Source organism: Bos indicus x Bos taurus, chromosome 5 (assembly GCF_003369695.1).
Source record: "Bos indicus x Bos taurus breed Angus x Brahman F1 hybrid chromosome 5, Bos_hybrid_MaternalHap_v2.0, whole genome shotgun sequence".
Lineage (NCBI taxonomy): Eukaryota > Metazoa > Chordata > Mammalia > Artiodactyla > Bovidae > Bos > Bos indicus x Bos taurus.
In genome coordinates, this window is record NC_040080.1 from 65,693,156 (window position 1) to 65,718,198 (window position 25,043).

General features: G+C 41.0%; 1 protein-coding gene across 2 annotated transcripts in view; it reads right to left on the reverse strand.

Annotated features, from left to right (window-relative positions):
- Window positions 1–417: 417 nt before the first annotated feature.
- The window catches only part of LRIG3 (leucine rich repeats and immunoglobulin like domains 3), a 51,929-nt gene continuing 27,303 nt past the window's right edge, over window positions 418–25,043 (reverse strand). Inside the window, exons 4-19 of one of the 2 annotated variants that reach the window (XM_027542401.1) lie at window positions 20,861–20,992; window positions 20,236–20,379; window positions 19,068–19,211; window positions 18,624–18,767; window positions 18,047–18,190; window positions 16,738–16,818; window positions 15,640–15,711; window positions 13,385–13,456; window positions 12,716–12,879; window positions 9,871–10,191; window positions 7,788–8,069; window positions 6,165–6,617; window positions 5,033–5,191; window positions 3,275–3,418; window positions 2,908–3,183; window positions 418–1,697 (exon numbers count right to left, since the gene is read on the reverse strand). In XM_027542401.1, the coding sequence (XP_027398202.1) occupies window positions 1,453–1,697; window positions 2,908–3,183; window positions 3,275–3,418; window positions 5,033–5,191; window positions 6,165–6,617; window positions 7,788–8,069; window positions 9,871–10,191; window positions 12,716–12,879; window positions 13,385–13,456; window positions 15,640–15,711; window positions 16,738–16,818; window positions 18,047–18,190; window positions 18,624–18,767; window positions 19,068–19,211; window positions 20,236–20,379; window positions 20,861–20,992 (2,977 nt within the window). In that variant the 3' untranslated portion in view covers window positions 418–1,452. Of the gene's footprint in view, window positions 1,698–2,907; window positions 3,479–5,032; window positions 5,192–6,164; window positions 6,618–7,787; window positions 8,070–9,870; window positions 10,192–12,715; window positions 12,880–13,384; window positions 13,457–15,639; window positions 15,712–16,737; window positions 16,819–18,046; window positions 18,191–18,623; window positions 18,768–19,067; window positions 19,212–20,235; window positions 20,380–20,860; window positions 20,993–25,043 lie in introns of both variants that reach the window. The other variant, XR_003511165.1, reaches the window with a different exon arrangement.

Here is a 25,043-nt window from a genome sequence, read left to right on the forward strand (position 1 = left end):
TCAACAGGACCCAGAGGGATGGTATGGGGAGGGAGGAAGGAGGAGGGTTCAGGATGGGCAGATTCATTTTGATATATGGCAAAACTAATACAATATTGTAAAGTTAAATAAAATAAAAAAAATAAAATAAAAAAATAAAGTTTAATGTACTATATTAACTTCTTCAATGCCAATCTTAAGATTTGCTAAGGGGAAAAACAGTTGGATCATCTAAATTATTAAACTTAATGCTTGTTTCAATTCCTTCAAACTACGTTATTTAATTTTGGAAATGTGTAATTTTCTGTATGTGTGTGTATATATGACAGTCACATAGCAACATTTTCACCTAAACACTGCTTAAAACAAGTATTTATAATAATTGTATATGTTTAAGTAACAGATCCTATACTGAGTTTTTAACAAATAGAGCCATGATGACCAAATTAGAAAAGTATTTTAATTCTTAAACAGTGTTGCTGGATAGCTGAAGAGTGCCTTTTCTGTAAGAACTGCTTGTCCAGCAGAAAATCAATAAGAACAGGAAAGAATTCCACCAGCATCCCATTACAACCTGGAACAGACGATGAAACCCCACATCTGCTACAGACATTTTAACTATAGAAATGGGCAATAAACCACCGTCTTGTTATAATTAAAGGGATGGGGTATGTGAAACTATCTGGAAACGCACAAAGCATTAGACCACATAAAGTATTATGATAATTAAGGAAACATGGCTTGAGCAGTGATTTAAGCAACGGTGGTTGTACTATATAACACTGGACTGCAACCACACATCTTTTTGTTTGTAGAGTTAAGAAATCAATACATATACCTCAAACCTTCGTAGCTCCCTCTCATTTTACAATGGGCTTTCACATACACTAATTTGATTTGAGTCTATAATACAACAACCCCAGGAGGTATGCAGAATGATCATTTGCTCATATTTTAATGTGCTGAATGTAATTTCCACCAATGTGAGACATGATAATATGAACTAATTATGCCTAAAATGCGCTGAAAACAATGAAGATTGTTATTGGATAGATGGGGTTTGGGATCAAAATGAGACATTTTATTAAGAACATGCAAAATAAAATGGAGTGACCTCTATTCAAAAAACGTACAAGACAGTTATTGTTTAAAATGCTTTAGTACTCATTTTCGATAAAAAGGAATCTGGCATTATAAAAATACATAAAATAGTCATGGATTTATACCATTAATTTACATTAAGATATTTTCTGCATAAAGCAAAGTTATAAAATAGTAAAGGTATTCCTATATGAAAGATACTCCCAGTATAAAATTTTTATGCCTTTTTGTAATTTTTGTCTATCTGTATAAATAAGACATTTTATCCTTTTAAAATTCATAGTTCCATTTAAAAACATAGGCTTCTCTCTCTCTTTTAAATAAAAGTCCACTTGAGGTAGTATGTTAGAACTTGTCCTTGGTCTCATTAGTTTATGTGTCCAAGTCAAAAGACTGAAAATTTGAAGTCCTGTGGCTTTCTAAGGTCTGTTTATGGGTACATGTGTGATTTTCTTGCTGAAAATCTGTCCTTTCTTTCCCATCTTCCTCTGACTCATAGTCCAAGTTCGGGGAAGAACGAGCTTTCAAGTGAAAGGCTCTTGGCTGACAATCCGATGACTGCCCAGAGCTTGAAAAGGCATCCAGGTGAGGTCTCCTCAGAGGCTTTCCAAATGTTCCTGAAAAAAAGAAACCCCTTGAGCACAGGGCCCTTTTGGAGCAATCAACAGAATGCATTTCAAATGAAGGGGCATCTTTCCCTGTAAATATGGGTGGAACTTTCAAGTCCATGTTATGGGATTCAGGTAGATGGCTATATTCTTGTGCTATGGACACAGACCTTATAGAGTGGGGCTGAAGGCGTGTGCACCCCTCTGACACATACATCCACTGAATACAAGCAGCCCTTCTCTTCCACTTTCAGGACCTATAGTAATATTATCAGCAGCAAGTTCCCCGATAGAAGTTCCAGATCCTGTATTCACTAAAAGCCCACCATTCTCCACCATTTACAAGTAAACTGTGCCTCAGCACAGAAAGCTTCTCTCAAAATAACCCGTATGTCTTGCCCTTTCTTCCTCAGTAGCAAATAATAATTCTATTGACTCAAATTCTCTCCTAGGCCCTATAAAAATTATTATTCATTTTTTAAAAAAGGAATATAAATAATGATACCATAAGAAAACATGACATTTCTTAAAGTTGGGTAAAATCCTTAAAAATTCTAATTTTTTTTTAGAAGTTGTGGTTCATTTTTCCACATTTCCATGCAGCAAAAAGATGATCTCAGTTCTTCCACTCAATCGTCCTCATGCACTAGACTAAAAACTTCAGAAATGAATCTCGGTGTCAGCCAGTGTCCACGGCCACCCCTGTGGGCTTTAGGATTCCAACAGCCTCCTCTGTAGGAGGCAGCCCAGCCTGGCTGACGAGTGGCTGTTGCCAGGTAGGACGCCGTCTGCACTCTGACTGTGGGTTTAGTTATAAGCCAGCAGACATCCCAAACCGCAGTCATGCCGTGCACACAACTCCACCCCAGAGGCTGCTGTAGCCCAAAACCACGTTTTCCACATGACTGACAAACTGCGATCCTCAGTCACTTTCAAAACTCTTGTCTTCAAGGCGATGCCACACACAGAGTTGCCCAGAAAGTTCCTAAGGCTTAGTGTTGGATTAAATACCTAATCAAGTAAAATCCCCATGTCTGCCTCTGCTTTTAGAAACAAGGATACTAATTAATAGGATGTCACAACAGCACCATTAAAAAAGATACATATACACACCAGAAACTATTCTTCACGTCTGGCATTCAAAACTCTCATGGCTCTCCCCCGTGCAACTTGCAATGTGGGTCTGGAGTCAAGGTACCTAATAATTTAATAAACTTACCCATGAAAGAATTACTCAAAGTAACTGATGGTGGCTCTGGACTTGGACTAAAATCTGCAGAAGACTTGTTCAGACATAAGTTGTTCATTCCAGGTCCTTCATGTTGAGAATAAGAAGAGCTGAGTAACTTCTTCGCATGAGAAGGCCATCCTGTATCACTGACGCTCTGCTCGCAGGATTCCTCTGAAGGATGAGGACATGGGTAGCATTCCTTCTTCTTTATGTAACTGGGCTCATAGTGGTCCATTAAAGCTGATCTCAGGTCAGGACCACAACCTTTTAAAAATGGGGACAATATCGGGAGACAGAGTTAATGCTTCTAGAGGTCTCTCCAGGAAACAGAACTCAAGAAATGAAAACTACATACCTGTATGATAGGCTTCAAAAGGATCTGAGCCATACACGCTCCCCTTCAAATACACAGGGCCTGAGGGTCCCAAAAAGGGACAAAGGAACGGGTCTGTGGCAGCTTCCACATCGGCTTCACTGCTGTTGTCAATGTGGCATGTCCCTTTAAAACACGTCTTAATCACTGAACCGTAAGTTCAATTACCATTCAGCCATCTCTTCACTTTTGAGTTTCCATATTTATAGATGAAAAGTTCAGACAGAATATTATACAAAGGAAATACTGCAGAAATACTGCAGAAGGGTTTTTTCAAAATTTAATGATGCCTATAGATTAGTGATTAAATAAGTTTATGATATTTTACTAGAAGAGAACTTGATGAACCATTGAACTGGATGTGTTAACCTCATCGGTGACCCCACCCCCTGGTTTCCAAGAGAAACCGATCTATGCATGGACTCTGGCTGAAGCAGCGATGGTTTGAGCCACCAAACCAGCACTGCCTGCTTCCTCCACAAAGTCACTGATGACCAGGATGAGGTACTGGCACTTAACCAATGACCTCTTAACGCCCGGCTCAAAGATGAAGTCAGCCAAAAAGATAAAAAACAAACAGAAACCTATCATGAGTTTTCTGCGCTAAGCAACCCAGAAATGATATTCTGGTTAGCAGGGGACCCAGCAGCTGAAGGACAAGAGACATCATGAGGGTGAGAGATGCCACAATGGACCATGTACCCGGGCAGCAGGAACTGGGCAGTCCTTGTGGGGAGTGGTCTCAGCGAGAAGCAAATGTGTAGAATGTGATTTCATACCACTGGCTGTCTCTATTCTGAGAGAGGCCTGACCTCCAGCCCCAGCACCCAGCAGACACAGCACTATCATGAGCCAGTTCTGTCCCTTTACTTTTTAAAATCCCTTTTCAGTAAACCTGGCTCTATTCAAGTGAGCTTGGGCTTCTGCTCTTTGCAAGCAAATGAGTCTAATCAGAACAACTGCTTTTATGCTTCAATCTTCTCTTCTATCTCTATGCTCTCGATCACTGCCTTGTCAAGCTCTTTGCAATTATTTGTTGAATTTTTTGTCTCACTGCTGACTAAACTGTAAAACTGCAAACATTCTTCCCTCCGAACTATGGAGTCCACCACAGAGCATATACTCAATCAACACTTGTGAGAAAAGATGCTAAAATGTCAATAGCTTCTACTAAGCACTTAATATGTGCCAAGCACCATATACTATCATTTTATCTAGTGTTCACAACAACCTAATAGGGAAGAATTATAATTGCCCAAGGATACACAGGGAGTAAGTGTCTGAAGTGGGCCTTGAACCAAGCTGATGCTCTTATATTATGCACCCTCCATTATAATTCTTTATACAGTTCTTAAAGTGAGAGTCAGAATTATAAGTCTCTAACAGAATGATTTTAAATCATTTGACTTTTGAGACCATGCATGACACCAGTTAGTGTCACTGAAGTAAGAAGAACATTCAGGGCCAAAGAACATTTACAACATAAAGGAAATACTACATCGCATGGAGGAATTAAATTTTACCTAAGCTACTTGTCTTCTTTTATTGCTAGAAACAAAGATTTTTCTAGTATTTAAAAGAAAGGCTTAGAACTATTTAATATCAGCTTTGCTAGTGATTTTGGGCCAGGTCCTAAATATATGAGTCTATCAATTCCCTGTGGAAATTAACATTGTATTTGAACTTTCCAAAGGGTTATTTCAAAATGCCAATAGCCCATGTTCCGTTTTAAACACGTACCATTACTATCGTGCTGTGGTAAGAAAAATCCGCCTCCAGAAGAAGTGACGAACTGGTGGTGGCTTCCATTTTCTGAGGAGATGTACCCGTCCTGTCTGTCCGCTAATGTTCCCTGAGATGACAAATAACTCGGGATATCAGCTGGCAAGTTGGTCTCATCTGTAATCAACAACAGTGTTCTTTGAACCAAGAATGGTCACAACTGCCACACAGGCTCCCCTGATGAATGATATATAAGCTTTTGTTTTGTTTTCTGTTTAAATCAAATCAATCTACCCTTGCAAAACCATCTTGATGGACAGCACACCAGGGCTCTGCTGCTCTGGGGCACCTCAGCTGATTTTCTGCTTTGTGGCCTGTGGGATCCTCCTCTCAAATTTACTTCTATTTTATTTTTTTAAATTTTTGTCTGCACTGGGTTTTTGCTGCAGTGCACAGGCTCTTCGGTGCATTGTCCAAGCTTCCCTAGTTGTGGCACATGGGCTTAGTGGCCCTGCGCCATGTGGGGATCTCAGTTCCCTGACCAGGAATCGAACCTGAGCCCCCTGCATTGGAAGATGGATTCTTAACCTCTCGACCACCAGGGAAGTCCCACTCCTCCCAACTTTCAAAGACAACAAATGCTTACAAAGATAAAAATAATTTTCATGAGACAGTATTTTAGATACTATCTAAGCTTGATTTCTGCCATATTCCTGACTTTGTATTATTCAGTGATAACAAGAGTTTGCCTATACAATCAAAGTCCCTTTATCCTAGATGCCTGCACACACACACATGCACATGTGCTGGCAAGGGCCAAGACAATGGCCGAGGGTAAGCCTCATGACTGAAGGCTGTTTCTGGCCCTCCACCAGCATCTGAGGGTGTGCGCTACCCGAAGCTCTGCATGGGCTTTCACAGCCCACATGCTGTTCTGATGAAGTTCTGACAAAAAGCACTCATCTTTAGCCATCAGCTTTATTCTGGGCCGGGGTGTTATTTTTAGCTAACCATAGTTGCCCAGCTTGAAACAAATGAGTCACCCTTGTGACGTGGCCTCAGATTGCGACAGACACACTCAGAAGCAAATCTCGGCGGGACAAACACACACACGACTCCTGCGCCCCGTGCCGGGCTTCTGTGGACACACCTGTGTTGGTGATGCTGCAGTCTTCGTTCCTCCGCCGTGTGTGGTAGATGATGACCACCCACACGAGTGACGTGCCCACCACGCAGCAAACCACCGCGATGATCACGATGCCCACGGTGGCCCAGCCGTCGTCGTCCAGGGACGAGGCCGTCATCTGAGGGGAGTCGCAGGTTGGGGTGGGGATCACGCTGAGGCGCACGTGGCCTCTCTCAGTGCCCAGGGTGTTAGACATTTCACACGTGTACTTCCCGGCATCGCTGATGTCAGAGTCCACAATGATTAGCAGCTGGTTGCCTGCTGCAAAGAAGTGTCTTTCGGTGACCACCAAGGGGCTGTCATCCTTGGTCCAGTTCAGCCTGGGGGGAGGGCTCCCCCCTGCAATGCACTGCAGGACAGCCGTTTCCCCCTTGGTTACAGTTCGATCCAACAGGGGCCGCAAGAACGACGGTGTCTCTGAAATGACAAGTTAGGCTTTTAATCTCTGACATGAAGTTAGGGTTTACACAGCATAAGACCTCGTGCTTCGATTTATTCAAAGGGGAGCTGAAACTGGATTCTCCCACAGCTTCACGCCCATGCCTCTTTAAAACCTTGAACATGGATGACATCTGGGCTTTCATTTCATCACTTGGCTGTCATCTCCTTATAACACCAGTTAAGGATAATATTTACTGTTTCTCACTTAGTCTCCCTCATTCTTGGCAAGGTTGGGGAATGATGGAAGTCAGGCAAAGCAAAACATTTTAGACATATTTTAGAAATAGAAAATGCATAAAAATAATATTAAGCACAAGGGTGTGCTGATGGATGAAAAACATCAGAATGTTTAAATTTTTAAAGGGAAACTTTCTAGTGCTAGATGTCCCCACCTGTATTAAAATTCTGAAAATAATTTACTTTTATTATTTGGTGTTCATAAGGTTTACCCTGATTTACTCTTTCAAAGATATACATATATGATTAACATGCTCACATTTTTAGAAGGCATCTATTTAGGTAAATGATCCTGATGCTGGGAAAGATTGAGAGCATGAAGACATGGGGAAGACAGAAGATGAGATGGTTGGATGGCATCATCAACTCAATGGACATGAGTTTGAGCAAACTCCAGGAGATGGGGAAGGACAGGGAAGACTGACGTGCTGCAGCCCATGGGGTTGCAAAGAGCTGGACACAACTGAGTGACTGAAGAACAACAAAGTAAATGATAAAGGATGAACTCATTTCCAGAGTGGTATGGGAGGCTGAGGAAAAGAGGCCCCTCTGAATTTATTCAGATATTTTTTTTTTTTATATTCTTTAAACTGTTAAGACTTTAAGTACAGATTGTTTAATGGAAAGAGTAGAGAAAGGTAATTCCAGAAAAAAGGGAGAGCATCAAAGCATTACTCTTCTCCCTCCTCAGAAGGGAGGGGGCAGATTCATCTCACTGCCCACAGGTCTGAAGGTGTGATGTATTCCCCGACCTGAAAGCTTCTGAGAAGCCAGTGTCGCCTCCAGGAAAGGGCACTGTCCTACAGATCAGCCCTCCCCGTTCCGAGTTCTGGCACTTCTTAGGGCCTTTGGGTGAGCTGGTATCCTAAGGACTAATATGCATCACAGAATCTGAAAGCATCCACTCACCGAGGACAGTCAGAGTTGCATTTGCGGAAATGCTGCCGGCACTGTTTTGGGCGGTGCAGCTGTACACCCCGATGTCCTCTATCTTCACATCCACAATGAAGAACACATCATCCTCAGGCATCACGTGCATGCGTCTCTCCCTCGCGGCCGGGAAGTCCGTGCCCCCGTCTTTCTGCCAGGCTATCTGAGGGGCTGGGTGTCCCAGCGCAGCACACTCCAAGCGGGCCATGGCCCCGGCACGGATGGTGAGGTCCATGGGGGTTTTGGTGAACGAAGGAAGCACTGAAATAAGAAATACAACATGGGGGCATTAGCATTCTGGAGTTAGGGGGTTCATTTTCATCCCCCCCTCAGCCCCCGCTTTTTTGGGATACTTGCAAATGTCCCTGACATAGTGAGACAGGGGTTGTTTCCAACTGCAAGAGATGGAGTGATCAAGAAGCTCCTCAAGGTTACACAGGTACAGAAATGACCGAGTCAGGATGAAACAGGTCACCTGAGCTTCACACTGATGGTCTTTCTGCTATTTTCCAGCCACTTAGTTTCCTTAATAATTATCTATGAGACCTTAGGCAAATCAGTTCATCTGTCTGTACCCTAGCCACTCTTTTATTTTTTTTTAAAGTTCATCCTGGCTCTAACATTCTATGACTTTAGACATGCATTTTACCCTACAATTTTCTGTTCTGTGTGTCAGGCCTCAGCAGTTATTTGTGGAATGAACACATCAATGAGCCATATCTTCTACTATGGACAATAAAAACAATGAAATGATAAACTTCAAAACTGTCTACTTGCCACACAAAGCACAGGCTGAGACATCTCATCAGCAGCAGCTAATTGCTTACTGCATCTACTGAGCACTTACTCTATTCCAGGCATTCTGCTGAGTCCTTTACACAAATCAGTTTATTTCACAAGTATACCTCTGTAAGGTAGGTACTATTATTCCTATTTGAAAGATGTAGAAATGGAGATACAGAGAGGTTAAGCAACTTGCTGAGAGTCCCACAGCTGACAGCAGGAGAGGCAGGACTCAAACCGAGATCTCTAAGCTAAAGGTGGTGTGTTCTGTTGATGGGAATGTAAACTGGTGCAGTCACTACAGAAAACAGTATGGAGGTTTCTTAAAAAACTAAAAACACGGTGACCTTATGACGACCCAGAAATTCCACTCCTTGGGCACATGTCTAGAAAAGACGAAAATTCGAATTCTAAAAGATACATGTACTCCAATGTTCACAGCAGTGCTATTTACAATAACAAAGACATAGAAACAAGCCAAGTACCCTTCAGCAGATGATTTAAGAAGATGTGGTATATACATACAACGGACTAGGAGTCATTAAAAAAGAATGAAATAATGTCATTTGCAGCAACATGGGCGGGGACCTAGAAATTCTCATACTAGTGAAGCCAGTCAGACAGACAAAGACTATATCACCTATATCTGGAACCTAAACAAATAACACAAATTAATCCACGTATATAAAACAAACAGACTCACAAACACAGAAAACAAACTTATGGTTACCAAAGGGGAAAGGGGATGAGAGATAAACTAGGAGAATGGGATTAACAGATACCAACAGCATAAAACAGATAAGCATCTAGGATTTCCCATAAAACACAGGGAACTATATTCAATATCGTGTAATAACCTATAATGGAAAATAATTTGAAAAAATATACATATAACTGAATCACTTTATTGCATACCTGAAACTAACACAATACTATAAATCAACTATATCTGAATTTTAGAAAAAGGTGATATCCTTTAACTCTGTTCTTCATGGTCTTCCTCATCAGATCAAGCACACCACGAACTCTCAAAGAACAAAAAGTGTCTGGTTTATCTGGGTTATAAGCATGGGGTCTTCAATACAAGAACAGCTAGCTCAGGCACACATACCAAGAATATTAATAATGTGGAGTTGAGAGGTAGGGAAAGGCAGGGTTTAGGTGGAGGACTCTGAGAGCAGAGGACAGGGTTGGCAATAAGAGAAAGAGAAGAGACCAGGTACTTTCTGTTTCATAAAAACGTATCTTTAAATGCAAGAGGAAAAGTCAGATCACATACTATTTACTGTGAGCTTGGCTTTGACAGAGTAGGATGAACCGAAGTGATTGGAGATGACACACTGGTATTTCCCTTCACTGGTAAATTCCACATTACGGAGTCGAAGAATGGTGGTGTACTCCATCACCTCGCCACCTTGGGCCCGGAGGTGTGCATAATTTTCCATTTCAGCATCGTGCAGTAGTTCATTGTCTTTTTTCCAAGCGAAAGTCATTGGGGAGTCACTGCTGCTGGCAGCCGAGCAGATAAAACTCAAATTGGAACCTTTTATCGCCGACTGCGTTTCTGGCTGAACCGTGATCTGGGGTTTAGGAAAATCATCTGTTCAAAATGGAGAGGAAGAAACAAAACAGCTTTAAAGCTTGAGAGTCCAAATGCTACTCAGATTGGAACACCAAGAAACTCAAAACAAACAGTGGCTTAGGTTTTACACTTTGTGTATGTTTCACAGATGGACTAGCAGTCCCAGTGTTGAAACAACAGGCTGGGAGAGAGTGTATAAAGTCATTCATTCATTCCAAATAGAGACTGAGACCTATTTACACATCACTAACTGAGAGGAGACTGATATTTTGGAATACAGTTTACTCCAGACCTCCTGTCTTCTTTTTTTTTTTCTTGCAGAAATACAAGAAGAAATTGGTTAAGACACGTTCAGGCTCATGGATCACCTTTAAATGCCACTATCAGGAACTGCATTTTCCCCCATGTTCTCCACAAATAAGAAGCAAAAAAATAAGAAATCTAATTTCAATTATGATAATCCGTATCACTAAAGACAGCAATAAACATTCCATTTACCAAAACTAGAACTCTTATTAAGTGTTAGTCACTCAGTCGTGTCCAACTCTTTGAGACTCCATGGACTGCAGCCCGCCAGGCTCCTCTGTTCATGGAATTCTCCAGGAAAGAATACTGAAGTGGGCAGCCAGTCCTTTCTCCAGGGGATCTTCCTGACCCAGGGATAGAGCCTGGGTCTCCTGCATTGCTGGCAAATTCTTTACCATCTGAGCCACGAGGAAACCCAAAGAGCAGTCATTTTTAGGTAGAGCAGGAGAAAACAAACCTGCAGTGAAAGACAAAGCATCCCTCAAGCTCTCTGTGGGCCCCTGGTTCCAGCCTGGAGTTTAGGGTGGACAGTCCATCAGGCCGCTGCACTGCACTGTCAGAGCTACATTAGAATTACAGATAAGCAGCTCTGTCATTACAAACAGTTATATTTAGTTCTGTTACTTTTTGGAAAAGTTACCTTTCTGAACTTCAGTTTCTCAGAGATGGTCCACACCCAGAAGGAGGCATCTTAAATCAACCAAATATATTATTTGGGTGCACTGAAAAAATGATGCACGCATGTGTGTGCGCGTGTGTGTATGTGTGTGTATGAACAGGGTATGGAGAACCCTTTGACAACTCCAATGCAGCTAATTTCCAATGCCACACCTGCATGTTGTAACCAGGATGGTTTCTTTTTCTGTAGGACTGTTCTAGAATTCTCATCTGGTAAATCAAGGTTCAGATTCACAATGGAGGGAGTGAAAAATCCATGGATGTGACACACACAAAAACACACACCTACACCTATGTATTTCTCAAAGTAACAGAGAATTGTATCTTGAGACTAGAGAACTCAGAAATAAAGACCACGGAAAAGGAATAGCTTAGGCCCTTACAAACGAATGCCAAATGCTTATTTAGATCCAAAAGCTATATCAGATATTTTATTTGCAGAAACTGTTGGCACCACTTAATGAAGCAATGCAAAAAAAAAATGTTTTTCTTGTAGTTAACTAAACAATTGTAGGCAAAGCAGTTTTAAATAAAATTTAAAGGCAAATGAGTTGACTCATTGGAAAAGACTCTGATGCTGGGAGGGATTAGAGGCAGGAGGAGAAGGGGACGACAGAGGATGAGATGGCTGGATGGCATCACTGACTCGATGGACCTGAGTCTGAGTGAATTCCAGGAGTTGGTGATGGACAGGGAGGCCGGGGGTGCTGCAATTCATGGGGTCGCAAAGAGTTGGACACGACTGAGCGACTGAACTGAACTGAACTGAATGCAGTAAACAGGAGACTGCACTAGAGAGATGGAAACCTGGGTATCTGAGCCAGATCTGCTAACTAGCTCTCTGAAATTGGGTAAGCAGACATCTATGCTAAGAGGCTTAGATGTGTAATAAAACAATGGACCTTAAATTTATTTATAATAAACTCAAACCTTCTGTTACTTGTAATGTTTTACTCACCAACAGTAAAATTTTAGATAGTAACAGTGACTCAATGGACATGAATCTGAGCAATCTCTGGGAGACAGGTGAGGACAGAGGAGCCTGATATACTGCAGTCCATGGGGTTGCAAAGAGTTGGACTCGACTTAGCGGCTGAACAATGACAATAAAATTTTTAGTAGTCTATAAATCACTAGCTAATAATTGTCTCTTTCTATTCCCTGTAAACATCTGCACAAGATTCAAGTCAGTCTCTTCACTGAACTCAAGAGAACCTCTCAATAACCCCTGGATCTGGGGAGGGCAGACAGCAGTATTCCCATTTCACAGATTAGAAGACTGAGATTTAGGGACCTGCAATTACGTAGCAGGGTTGCTGCTATCCTCCAATTCTCTTAAGATAACAACAGACCACCCTGATGCCAACACAAAGAGGAAGAAATTACAGAAAAAAAATAAAAACTGCAATCATCAGCAAACTACAGATCCATTCTCATCTACCTCAGCAGAAATAAGAGCTCATTTAGGGTATATAAATTTATGCAAATCCTTTCTTTGGACAAATGGGAGGAAAAAAAAGAAAAATGAATAAAAGGCAAAGACCACAGTTCCACTCACCACACACAAAGCCATCTGGACTAACAGCAAAAATACTTCTTCCCTTCAACAGCTGAGGATGGGCACAACTGGCATTTACGAAGCTCTGAAAGTTGTTTTCCGCCACCCACTGTGGGAGCCATTTCAGTTGGCAATCGCACAAAAGGCTTGATGTATTTAAGTGCCTGAGGAGAGTAATTACATTCAATCTGTTTTGTATGAAATGCAGATTTCTACAAGTAAACTAAATTCAAGTAAATATTAACAAAGCATTGAATGGAGAAACCAAATACACACATCCCATGGAATAAATATTCTATAATGCATCTTAAAATGCAAGGCAGGGAACTAGCACTATTTTGTTGGTGGTGGTGGTGCTGTTCTTATTGATGGGAGACAAGTATAGCAACGCTGAAAATATTTCAGTACTGACAACTGGTTACGATGATGAGGCATTGCGCTATACTGGGTCTCACAAATTTAAATCGCGTATCTGAGAAAAAGAAACTCCTCTTTGCAACAAATGGAACAAAAACCCCACTCCTCCTGCTTTCTGGTAATAAAAGTTAAGTAATGTGATGAACGTGCCACATGCTTTCTACAGATACATAATCCAGGATGCCCCATCCCTTGACAGTCGGCCCCTCAATGCTTTACGTGAAAACTCTTGGAAAGAAAAGAAATGCTTACAGTTGTTGAAGCTTCTTCATTTGTGAAAAAGCATTGCCTTGTAATGACATGATTGCGTTGTCACTCAGGTCTCTGAAAAAGCCACCAAATCAAATACATGAGAGGAAATTACAGTCGCTGTGTGCCTGCAGGCACAGGCTGGGCCCATGCTGCCTACCCCCAACCCACCCCCAAAATACTCTATGTGCTGAAATGCACAGATAGGGTGATCCGAGGACTCATCAGGAGGCTTGTGTTCAAGAACAAGGATATCTGATTCAGAGGCAGATTCCGTTATGGTGAGAGAGATTTTATATCACCATATACAGATTTTTTGACTCTTAAGGGCCTAACCTGTTCTGCCGTGTTATTTTCTTGTATTTCTCATTATTCAAATTAGTAAACTTTAGAAACTTAAATACACATTTAAAATTCCTCATAATTATGCTTTTAAAAAACCATCACGTATAGAATATCTTCTATGACATGCAACCACGTTAAGTGATTTTTGTTTACACATTATTACATTTTATTCCTCACAGCAACACAAAAAAGAAGATGGTATAACCACCTTGGCTCGGCATGAAAGGGGCAGATAAGATTTGAACTCAATTATTTTCAATTTCAAAACGGATGTTCTTAGTCACTAGCCTCTCCTGATACATACAACTTACTAATGGGGAGACAGGTAGGTGTTCAGACAAGAGGTACTTACTAGAACAAACAAACAAACCAACAACCACTTCAGGCAGGATGTTCATAAAATGAGAGAATATTCTGGGCTGATTTTTTTTCCCACTGGTGCTAACAAGCAGTCTGAATTAAAGTCCTCACCGCCTGTACTACTCTGTTTTCTTTTACAGGATTCAGAGTGGACAAAGGGGATTCTGAATGAGATGAGGGGCAAGAGAAGACAGAATCAAGGTCCCAAACGTGGGCAAAGAAAGACGCTGGGAGAGTTATGAAGGTTTAGGAAACTGAAGGAGAAGTTAATGCTCCACGGATCCACTAATTTCACTTTCCCAAAAGTGCAAGGCTCAGATGACAAACCCTTTTGGCTAGTTTCCCTTTGAAAATAACTTGTTTCAGGAAGCCCAGCAATACTGGCCCGCCCTTCCAAATTTTGCTCTGCACAGTCACCCCACTGTAACCCGGACTGCGGTACTGCTGCCATGGCTGGCCGTCCAGAGCTTTCTGCAACCCAGGACTCAAGGGGAAGATGACAAGAAAGTGGTGCAGATAATAACTATGCACACAGCACCAGTGACGGTACAAACCAATTGTGTATTTTAAATAACTTCTACTGTCCAGGTTAATAGATAATAAAACCTTCGGCTATAAACATTACAAGTCAGGCTGGACACACTGTATACTGCTCCAGACTCCCACTGTACATATCAATACATACATTCACCCATGGTTATCAGAAGCTGGCGCTCTGTGCTCCTGCAGGTGTTGACTCCCACTGAAGCTGGCTAGCTTCCGCTCTTCATACCTGAAAACATCTGTGTCCCTAACTGTCATTTCAGAAATGTGTGCCTCCAGCTCCCGGGCAGGCTGAGGTTGTGAAGGAGACAGCTGCTGTGATGGGAGAGGCTGCCCTGGTTTGAGCCCAGCTCCTGCCAGCTGCTAACTGAGAGGTCAGTAGCAAAAGAGAATGAGAAAGAATAAAAGAAGGAAAAACAGGCTGCATGCTTTTTATAATTAAACAACAGCAACAACAAACAAAAGTTCTCCAAGTAGTGTTACAACTCTCCAGTCACTCGCAGGAACTGGGGTTGGGGGGCTGGGAATCGTCTTTATTGATCTTGCAAGTAACCCTCTTAACTCTTCAATTTAAGGAAGGAACTCTTAGAACCTCCATGTCTTAACTTAAAAATTGAAATAACAATAGCTGTTAAATAGTTTTCTCGTGAGGATTGAAAAATATAAATACCTGACATAATGCTTGATGTGCAGTGGGTACGTAAGAAATAGTAGTTTTTTTAAAAAAATTAAATATGCCACTGCTTGAGAAACATAACTAAAGAAAACCCCAAAATGATGGAAAGAAACACCCTTAAATGCAAAAGAAACATGTATCTGTGCACTCACACTTTCATACAGGTATAGACAGACAAGTAGGTAGGTAGGTAGACAAAGGATGGATAGATGTGTACATTTTATATGAGAGGATACCAACAAAATTACATTCTAGTTTGTGTTATCTTCCATGACAAATAAGAGGATAACCATTGCAGACTGTCTTTTAAGGTAACTAAACTCCTGCTACTCACAGATGTTCTAATGCATCCAAACCAGTGAAGGCTTTTTTGGTAATGGATCGAATCCGGTTTCCCTGGAGTATTCTTTAAAAAAAAAAAAAAAAAGTTATAATATAACAGTTAGTAAAAAGCCATTTTGGAGTGCAATTCTCATGAAAAGAACTGCTCTTTAAACCATTTGTGAATATTCTATTTTCTTCAATTAAAAAATACATCCTTAAAAAACATATCCATGATACTGATTTCAGTTCAGCATGGTTGCAAAGCACTTGACAGAGAACCCAGCAAAAATAGGTATTCAAAAATTACTCTGATGGGTAAACCAGTGATTTTTTTTAAAGAGGCAGAAACCTATTCCAAGTAAAATGTCTCAGAACACTCATAAATAAAGCAGGTAACAGTGGAGACTGACTGTCTCCTTACCCACCCACTCCATGGATACCTTCATTACTCACAGAAGTTTAGAACTAAATGGATGTCAATTTGAAAGTTACTCATTTAAAACACAGAATTTGCCCATCTGCAAGGCCATTTTGTGGCCAAATAGAAACATGTTTTTATCCTGTACTGCTTGGAATCCACTGATAACCCACCAATGATCAATGGTCACTGGATCACCTCGTTTAAACATTCCTGTGACATTTCAAATTCTGAAGTTAGTAAGTGCACTAACCTTTACACAACAGTAATCCCAAGAGTCTAAGCTCTCAAGACAATTGAAAATTCTTATCTGGATATTAAAATCAGCTGCAATAACCCAGTTTCAGAGTAAAAGCACTATAATCAAGGAAGAAAACCTAATTAATATACTTCCTGTATAACAGCAGTCATTTGGGGAAATGATAAAAGGTATCAACCAGATTAAGCACCTTTTTTCACAACTCTTTAAAGATGTCAACTTGTATGTGGAACTGAGTCTGATTAAGATAAAATGTTTAGGGAACACCCTGGTGGTCCAGTGGTTGGACTCAGGGCTTCAAATGCTGTGACCCCGGGTTCAATTCCTGGTTGGAGAACTAAGATCCCTCAAGCCATGTAGCATGGCCAAAAACAAAAAACAAAATGTTTGGGTCAAAGAGTGACACAAATTATGAAGCAAATCATACTCACAGGCGCTTCAGTTTGTCAAGCCCAGAGAAAGCACCATTCATGTCCTCAATGGTCCAAGAAATTTCATTATTCTTCAGATCTCTAGTTAAAAAGGAAAGATACTGAAACTGGTACCAGATATGTAACAAAAGATACAGGCCTTTTTTTTTTTTTTTAAATCAAAGTGGCCCAGATGAGATTGGGTTTTTTATTTATGTAATTAATTAATTTACAGTTGCACTGGGTAGGTCTTCACTGCTGTGTCTGGGCTTTCTCTAGGGTGTGTGGGCTTCAGCAGTTGTGGCCCTTGGGCTCTAGAGTAAGGGCCCAGTTGTTGTGGCTCATGGGTTTAGTTGCTCTGTGGCATGTGAAATCTGCCCGGATAAGGGATCAAACCAGTGTCTCCTGCATCGGCAGGTGGATTCTAAACCACTGTGCCACCAAGGAAGCATTCCCTATTAGAGACATGCTTAGAAAGCAAAGATCATGTAATTTCTAATAAATCCCTCATAACTCCCCATATCATCTCTGTCCCTTTCAAAACAATAGAAAACTCTTTTTCTCCTCAACATACTTCTGACCTCCTCCCTCAACAACATTTTACACTTTTGCCTGAAATTAGGATAGTTGACTCTGGTCCTATGAACTCCTCTATCAAGATGACTAAATTCTGAAAGACTTGAATAGCCTGAAAAATACGGTGAACTTTAAAACCACCGTTCCCACCACACAAGGAGCAGGTTGCCAAAGCATACAACATACTTTTCAATTATGTAATGCTTCAAATAGTGTACAGAGCAAAAGTTTCTGACAGTGCAAAAACCCAGAGCCCATTGCACAACATTCAAATGAATATTTGAGAGGTTTGTCAAAGGTCAATTAATCCCACTCTCTCTTCCTTCTCTTGGGACAGAGATCAAGTCTGGATAGAACTGGTCTCACAAACAGGCATCTTCCTTTGCTGCCCTTTGTATATCTTTCGTGCTCTGGGTAATTTTTAATCTGCATTTTTACGAAGAAAAAATTAGTGGATTTAAAATTGTTTGCCTCTTGAGCAGTTACCAACTTCCTGGAGATCCTGAGAAGGCTAACTGTAATCACCTCACCAATCTGATCACTGTTTCTTCTAATCCCTCTAAGAAGCACATATGGATGAAATGACTGATTTTAATCAAACTGATCTGGGAAAGATTAAGACACTTCTTCTGAGGCTGTACACATTTCCTTCACAACAAAGGAAATCTGCTTGGAGAAAAGTAGGTATGCTTAGGAACCAATCAGCTTCATGCACAGAGAGCAAAATGTGTAACTTGCAAAATGTGTAACTTACAAAGTCTTCAAGCTGGAAAGCCCCCGGAAGGCACAATCAGCAATGTAGTTGACTCTGTTATTCCCAATGTGCAATGTATTTAGCAAGCTTAGGCCCAGGAAGCTTGAATCATCCAACCTCGATAAGTGATTGTATGTTAGGTCCCTGTAAAGAGAAAACGAACAACAACAACAAAAAATCAACAATAGCTTTTATTTTCTAATTCAAAGCAGTGATTTGTAGAAAAAAACAAAACAGGTAATATATATTACCACAATAATCCTTATTTTAAAACTCCTCCTTCTTAATAATACTCAGATAAACATTATTTCTAATCCTAGTAGTTAAAATCTTTTTATTTGAAAATCACCACCATTGCTTTAGCCCCTGTGCCACAGAACTGAAACAGCAGTTGCTGAAGTTGAAGCTAGCTTCAACTTCTCACAAGAAAACTATGCCTAGGTTGCATGTGAACAAAAAAGAAAAAAGCTGTCACCTTGGAAACTCTGTTATGAAAATTTCACAGATCAGTGGTAAGAAGCTCATGCTCTGGCATGATTCCTGCTCTCAAACCTGAGGAGAATAGCAGGCTACTCACAGCTCACTGAGTTTCTGGCAGAACTCCCAGGCATCAGGGCTGATCCTGCTGATGGCATTCTGACTGAGATGAAGTTCCTGCAGCATCAGCAAGCCGTAAAGCCAGCCTTTGGTAATCTCTGTTAGGTTGTTATGGTCCAGCTGCCTATATTGACAACGACAGTCAAAAGCAAGATCCTAAGTTTATTATCGAGACTCTTCAAAGGGGACATGATTACGACCTATTACATATGCCTAGTGGGGTGTGTAGCTTTTGTTATACAGAGATACCACGACAAAATACTATGCTTCTACATTCCCAGTCACAACACATGAAACAAAACTAAATATTATAAAATTATCAATGATGAGGCTGTAACACAGGATTTCAAAGAAAAGCTGCTGAAAGCTTACTGAGCATTTCAGGATCACACTGCCTGAGCAGGAACTGACCACCCACACTTACAAGATTTCCATGTTGCTCAGCCCCCAGAAAGCTCCATCCATAAGTCTTGTCACTCCGTTTCTTTGCATTTTCAGAGACTTCAGAGCACCAAGCCCTTGGAAAGTGAGCCCATCTATGTTTTTAATCTTGTTTCGGTTGAGTTCACTGCATTGGATGTTAAACAGTTAGCTTATACGACAAATTCTGGAGGCAGTAATAAAATGTGACATACGACAATACAGTTAAACTAGCCTGCATTAAATTACAGAAGATACTTTAAATTTCTAAACATTTTTATTGAGAAGAATTTTGATTTATTAGCAGTGAACAAATTTCCTTCCGACACATGGGATGCATTTTCAGAATGATAAAACACGGACACCAGACTGCACTTGAAGTTTCTAAACTGTTGTCCATTCAGTGTAGAACTAAACATATTAATATCGGTTTTTAACGTTATCCAGAATGGGAGTACTGAATATCATGTTAAAACATGAGGTCTATTCAGGAGCAGGATCGTCAAGCTTATCCTGTTCAACCGCTTACAAAAGTTGATTTCCCTCTGTCACGATTTGCCCTGTGTTTAATGCTTTCTCTTTGAGGCAGTCATTCTTAATCTTGTTGGCACCCTGGAAATACCTGGGGAGTTTTAAAAAATTATTGAAGCCTGGATCCTACTCCCAGAGGTTCTAATGTAATTGGTGTAGGGTGTGGTCTGGGCACTGGGATTTTTATAAGCTCCCCAAGTGTCTGTAATGTGCAGCCAAGGCTGAAAACCACTATATTGTAGGAGCCTGTTCAGAAGGCTCCACCGTTACTAATGAGACAGTTCTTTGTAGCTCCTTAAGCTACCAGGGCCCCTGCAGTCAGTTGCTGGTATTATCCTCGCCATCTGCAGCTCCGTGGACAGTCACATCTTCACTGCCATCATGATGTCTCTGTACGGAGGTTGTTCAGTGACTACATCCTCCACTCTTAGGAACACCCAACCTTCCTTCTCAGGCAGAAGAATGCATTGGGTGACTTCTAAGGCTCTTTCTGATTCAGATTCTACACCTCCAGCTCTCAGAGAAAAGGTAGCTACATCCTTGCTTCTAAACTCCTTCTGCCACGTGGTGGATTTTAGGGGGGAGATGCCAAGGGTTTCGAGGAGGTGAGGACACCATATCTAAGAGAACATTTTACTTACAGGTGTTGCAGTTGGGGCAGTTTAAACATCTTGGGTGGAAGAGCTGAGATTCGGTTCCTGTTCAGCTTCAACACCAGGAGTGTGCTAGCCAAATTGTCAAAATACCCAGGTTCCATGGATGTGACTCGATTGCTGTTGATATACCTGTTGAAAGTCTGAAGCTGAGTTTCTCTTTGGGAAGTTAAAGTGCATGCATACTCTGTACAGAAACACTTGTTCAGAGGGCTGAGCCATTATTTGTTACAATGGACATTAAAATAATTAACTCTTTAGGTGCCGAAGGCCAATATCAACTATGATTCACATATTTCTAGGGAAAGAGTGAATAAAACATTTGAAGATTACAAACATCTGTTAGAGACGCTTATCTAATTTTTGTGAAATTCATTTATTAATAAAACACACCAGTGGCTTACTTTCGATTAATTTTTTAAAGAAGCACTTGGTTCCTCTAGGTAGTCAAAAGAGATCTCATTTTTTGCAATCCAAAAGTGTAAAAAGTAAATGAAGACAGTGGTTAAAAAAAAGTCTCTATCTGGTCTCTATCATAAAAGTTGTTTCTTTTATAATGTAGCACAATATTTTCATCACAGGTGAAAATTTTGTTAAAAACAACTTGACTTACAGATACTTGAGTTGTAGGGGTGGAAGTGCAGTTTTAAGTTCTGAAATATTATTGCCACTCAGGTCCAAAGTTTCAAGGGACTGAAATTGTCTCAGATGTTCAGGTAATATTTCCACAATTTTGTTTCCAGCTCTGGATTTAAAGAATGGCACAGATAATAGGATGAATGGTACAACAATCTGAAAGGTGAAAAATACTATTTCTAACTTGTTCTTCACAAATATGGAAAACTGATTGCTCTAAAGAGCACTTTTAAAACAGCAACTCTTTAGTCACTTCAATGTTTCACTAAATAATAGACCATAAAGTTAGAAATATGAAAAACATTCCTATATAAATCTGGGTGTGTTTAACAGCTGTGGGTATCTGAATGCAATGCATTTAAACTGATTTTTTCCTTTCTGTTATTTTGTTAATGGTCTTTCTTCCTTATCATTTTTATGAAATGAGATGTGAAATGACTAGCACGAAGTTGGCATTCTGGACACTGGTTAGTTCCCTATTAATCCATTTCTACTTCTGTCCTTGAAAAGTATACATACTATAGGGGCAAATGAACTTAGAATACTCATTAGATTGGGCTTTTTAAAAGCCATCATGGACAAATCTCTTTTTCTTTAAGAAACAACAAGTTTCAAAGCATTGCTGTATTCTTCAAAACCAGTGGATATACTCCAAGGTTTTGAATATTACAAAAGTATTATTTAAGAGCACGCCAGTCTAAACAATCCCTGGGAACAAGGAGATTTTAAAAAAGCTTGACACTGTCTTAAACACCAGATCATGGTGTCCAATATGGAAGCCACACAGCTACTATAGCTCTTTACATTAAAATTAAAATTAAATGTTAAAGTTCAGTTCCATAGTCACAGTAGCCACGTCAGGTCCTGAATAGCCACATTTGCCTGCCATCAGTCAAATGGATCACTACGCATACAGAACATCCCCACTATCGTGGAAAGTTCTCCTGAAGATCACTACACTAGACCACAAATGAAAAAACAAACATAAACAAGACAAAGGCCAAGTCAAAGCTATCAAACGGTCATCAATACAACAGTTTTCAAGGGGGAGATTCAACATTAAATGACAATCTTGCTAGAAAACAGGAACCAAACTGATGTGCAAAACCATCTTAACTGTCATATCAGACCAGGCAGCTTGGGCTTCTTAGATTATCTACTAGGCAAGAGAAAATAAAATGTCAAGGGAGAGAGGCTTGGATGATGGCAGAGTGTACCTAAACAGAAGGGTCTTTTCTTCACAGCCCAAGGACAACGAAACAATCTGAAGGCTCTAAGTGGAACTTCGTATGTCATAAGTCACGTGCTGCCATTTCTAGGCATTCAGTTCAGTTCAGTTCAGTCGCACAGTCACGTCCGACTCTTTGTGACCCCATGGACTGCAGCACGCCAGGCCTCCCTGTCCATCACCAACTCCCGGAGTTTACTCAAATTCACATCCATTGAGTTGGTGATGCCATCCAACCATCTCATCCTCTGTCATCCCCTTCTCCTCCTGCCTTCAATCTTTCCCAGCATCAGGATCTTTTTTTTTTTTTAATTTTATTTTTAAACTTTACATAATTGTATTAGTTTTGCCAAATATCAAAATGAATCCACCACAGGTATACATGTGTTCCCCATCCTGAACCCTCCTCCCTCCTCCCTCCCCATACCATCCCTCTGGGTCGTCCCAGTGCACTAGCCCCAAGCATCCAGTATTGTGCATTGAACCTGGACTGGCATCTCGTTTCATACATGATATTTTACATGTTTCAATGCCATTCTCCCAAATCTTCCCACCCTCTCCCTCTCCCACAGAGTCCATAAGACTGTTCTATACATCACTGTCTCTTTTGCTGTCTCGTACACAGGGTTATTGTTACCATCTTTCTAAATTCCATATATATGTGTTAGTATACTGTATTGGTGTTTTTCCTTCTGGCTTACTTCACTCTGTATAATAGGCTCCAGTTTCATCCACCTCATTAGAATTGATTCAAATGTATTCTTTTTAATGGCTGAGTAATACTCCATTGTGTATATGTACCACTGCTTTCTTATCCATTCATCTGCTGATGGACATCTAGGTTGCTTCCATGTCCTGGCTATTATAAACAGTGCTGCGATGAACATTGGGGTACACGTGTCTCTTTCCCTTCTGGTTTCCTCAGTGTGTATGCCCAGCAGTGGGATTGCTGGATCATAAGGCAGTTCTATTTCAAATGAGTCAGTTCTTTGCATCAGGTGGCCAAAGTATTGGAGTTTCAGCTTCAGCATCAGCCCTTCCAATGAATATTCAGGACTGATTTCCTTTAGGATGGACTGGTTGGATCTCCCTGTAGTCCAAGGGACTCTCAAGAGTCTTCTCCAACACCACAGTTCAAAAGCATCAATTCTTTGGTGCTCAAGCTTTCTTTACAGTCTAACTCTCACATCCATACATGACTACTGGAAAAACCACAGATTTGACTAGATGGACCTTTGTTGGCAAAGTAATGTCTCTGGTTTTTAACATGCTGTCTAGATTGGTCACAGCTTTTTTTTCCAAAGAGCAAGCTTCTTTTAATTTCAGGCTGTAGTCTAAAATTAAATCACCATCTGCAGTGATTTTGGAGCCCCTAAAAATAAAGTTTCTCACTGTTTCCATTGTTTCCCATGTATTTGCCATGAAGTGATGGGACTGGATGCCATGATCTTAGTTTTCTGAATGCTGAGTTTTAAGCCAGCTTTTTCACTCTCCTCTTTCACCTTCATCAAGCTCTTTTGTTCCTCTTTGCTTTCTGCCATAAGGGTGGTGTCATCTGCGTACCTCTACACATAGTCTTAGGTAAACCTCACTTAAGAGGAACATTTAGACATAAGATTGTATGTGTATCTTTGTTACCAATAGCCACATTTGTAGAGTGCTTTGAGTTCATTAATATATTTCTGACCAGAGGATTCTTGCAAATACTAATGCCCGAGGCCAGAGATTTGTTAATACTGAAACACTCCATTCAATAATGTTCAGGTAACAAAAGATGCATTAAAACGTTTCTGGGTCTGTAAATTGTTAAGTTCTTTTGCATTATTATGATTCATGTGCCTCTCACCACAGGAGCACCTCTCGTGTATTTCCACAAAATCCTCTGCTGCATCTGACACAGCACTTTTTATGCTGTTGGTCTCTTCTGCCATACTGTGAGCTCCTTTGAAACTGTGTCTCTACCCCTCAGTTTTGGAATGTGCATGTGTGCGTGCCAAGTCACTTCAGTCCTGTCCGACTCTTTGAGACCCTATGGACTGCAGCCCACCAGGGTCCTCTGTCCATGGGATTGTCCATGCAATAATACTGCAGTGGGTTGCCATGCCCTCCCCTTCAGGGGATCTTCCCAACCCAGGGATCGAATCTGTGTCTCTTACATCTGTGTTCGCAGGCAGGGCAGGAAGCCCATTTTAGAATATATAAGGAATCTAGTAACACTGAGGACATATTAAAAGCCAAGACCTATGCTAGACATTTTTCATATATTATGCCATTTAATCATAACAACATCTCTCTGGTGTTTAAATTAGGAACTATAGCTTTTAACCTATGAAGTCTAAGCTCTCCCACCTCGCAGAGTAACTCCCTATTGGTCCCGTAGCACTCCCTGAAGGCTGTTTCATTGAATACAAACATAGTTTGGTATGAAAGTGCTTACATGAAGATGCACCTCCAGAAGGGCCTGCAACTTCTCACACTTGCAAAAATGCTGAACTACTGATTCCAAACTCCTCTGGGGGTGCACACCAGCTCACTGAGCCATCATCATGCCAACACTGTGTGCCCAGTCACTCAGTTGTGTCCGACTCTTTGTGACCCCACGGACTGTAGCCTGCCAGCCTCCCTCACTGAGCCATCATCACGCCAACACTGTGTGCCCAGTCACTCAGTTGTGTCCGACTCTTTGTGACCCCATGGACTGTAGCCTGCCAGCCTCCTCTGTCCATGGGATTCTCCAGGCAAGAATACTGGAGTGGGCTGCCATTTCCTTCTCCAATGCCAACACTAAGGAGGCCCTAGAAATGGGGTCTCACCCCAGGTGGATTAAGAGGAACCCAGGAGTTTGCATGTGTTTGGCACCCAACAGAGTAGAAGGCCAGCTTCCCAATTACCTACAAATGTCAGGTGCTGCTTTTCCCAGTAGGGGAGAAAA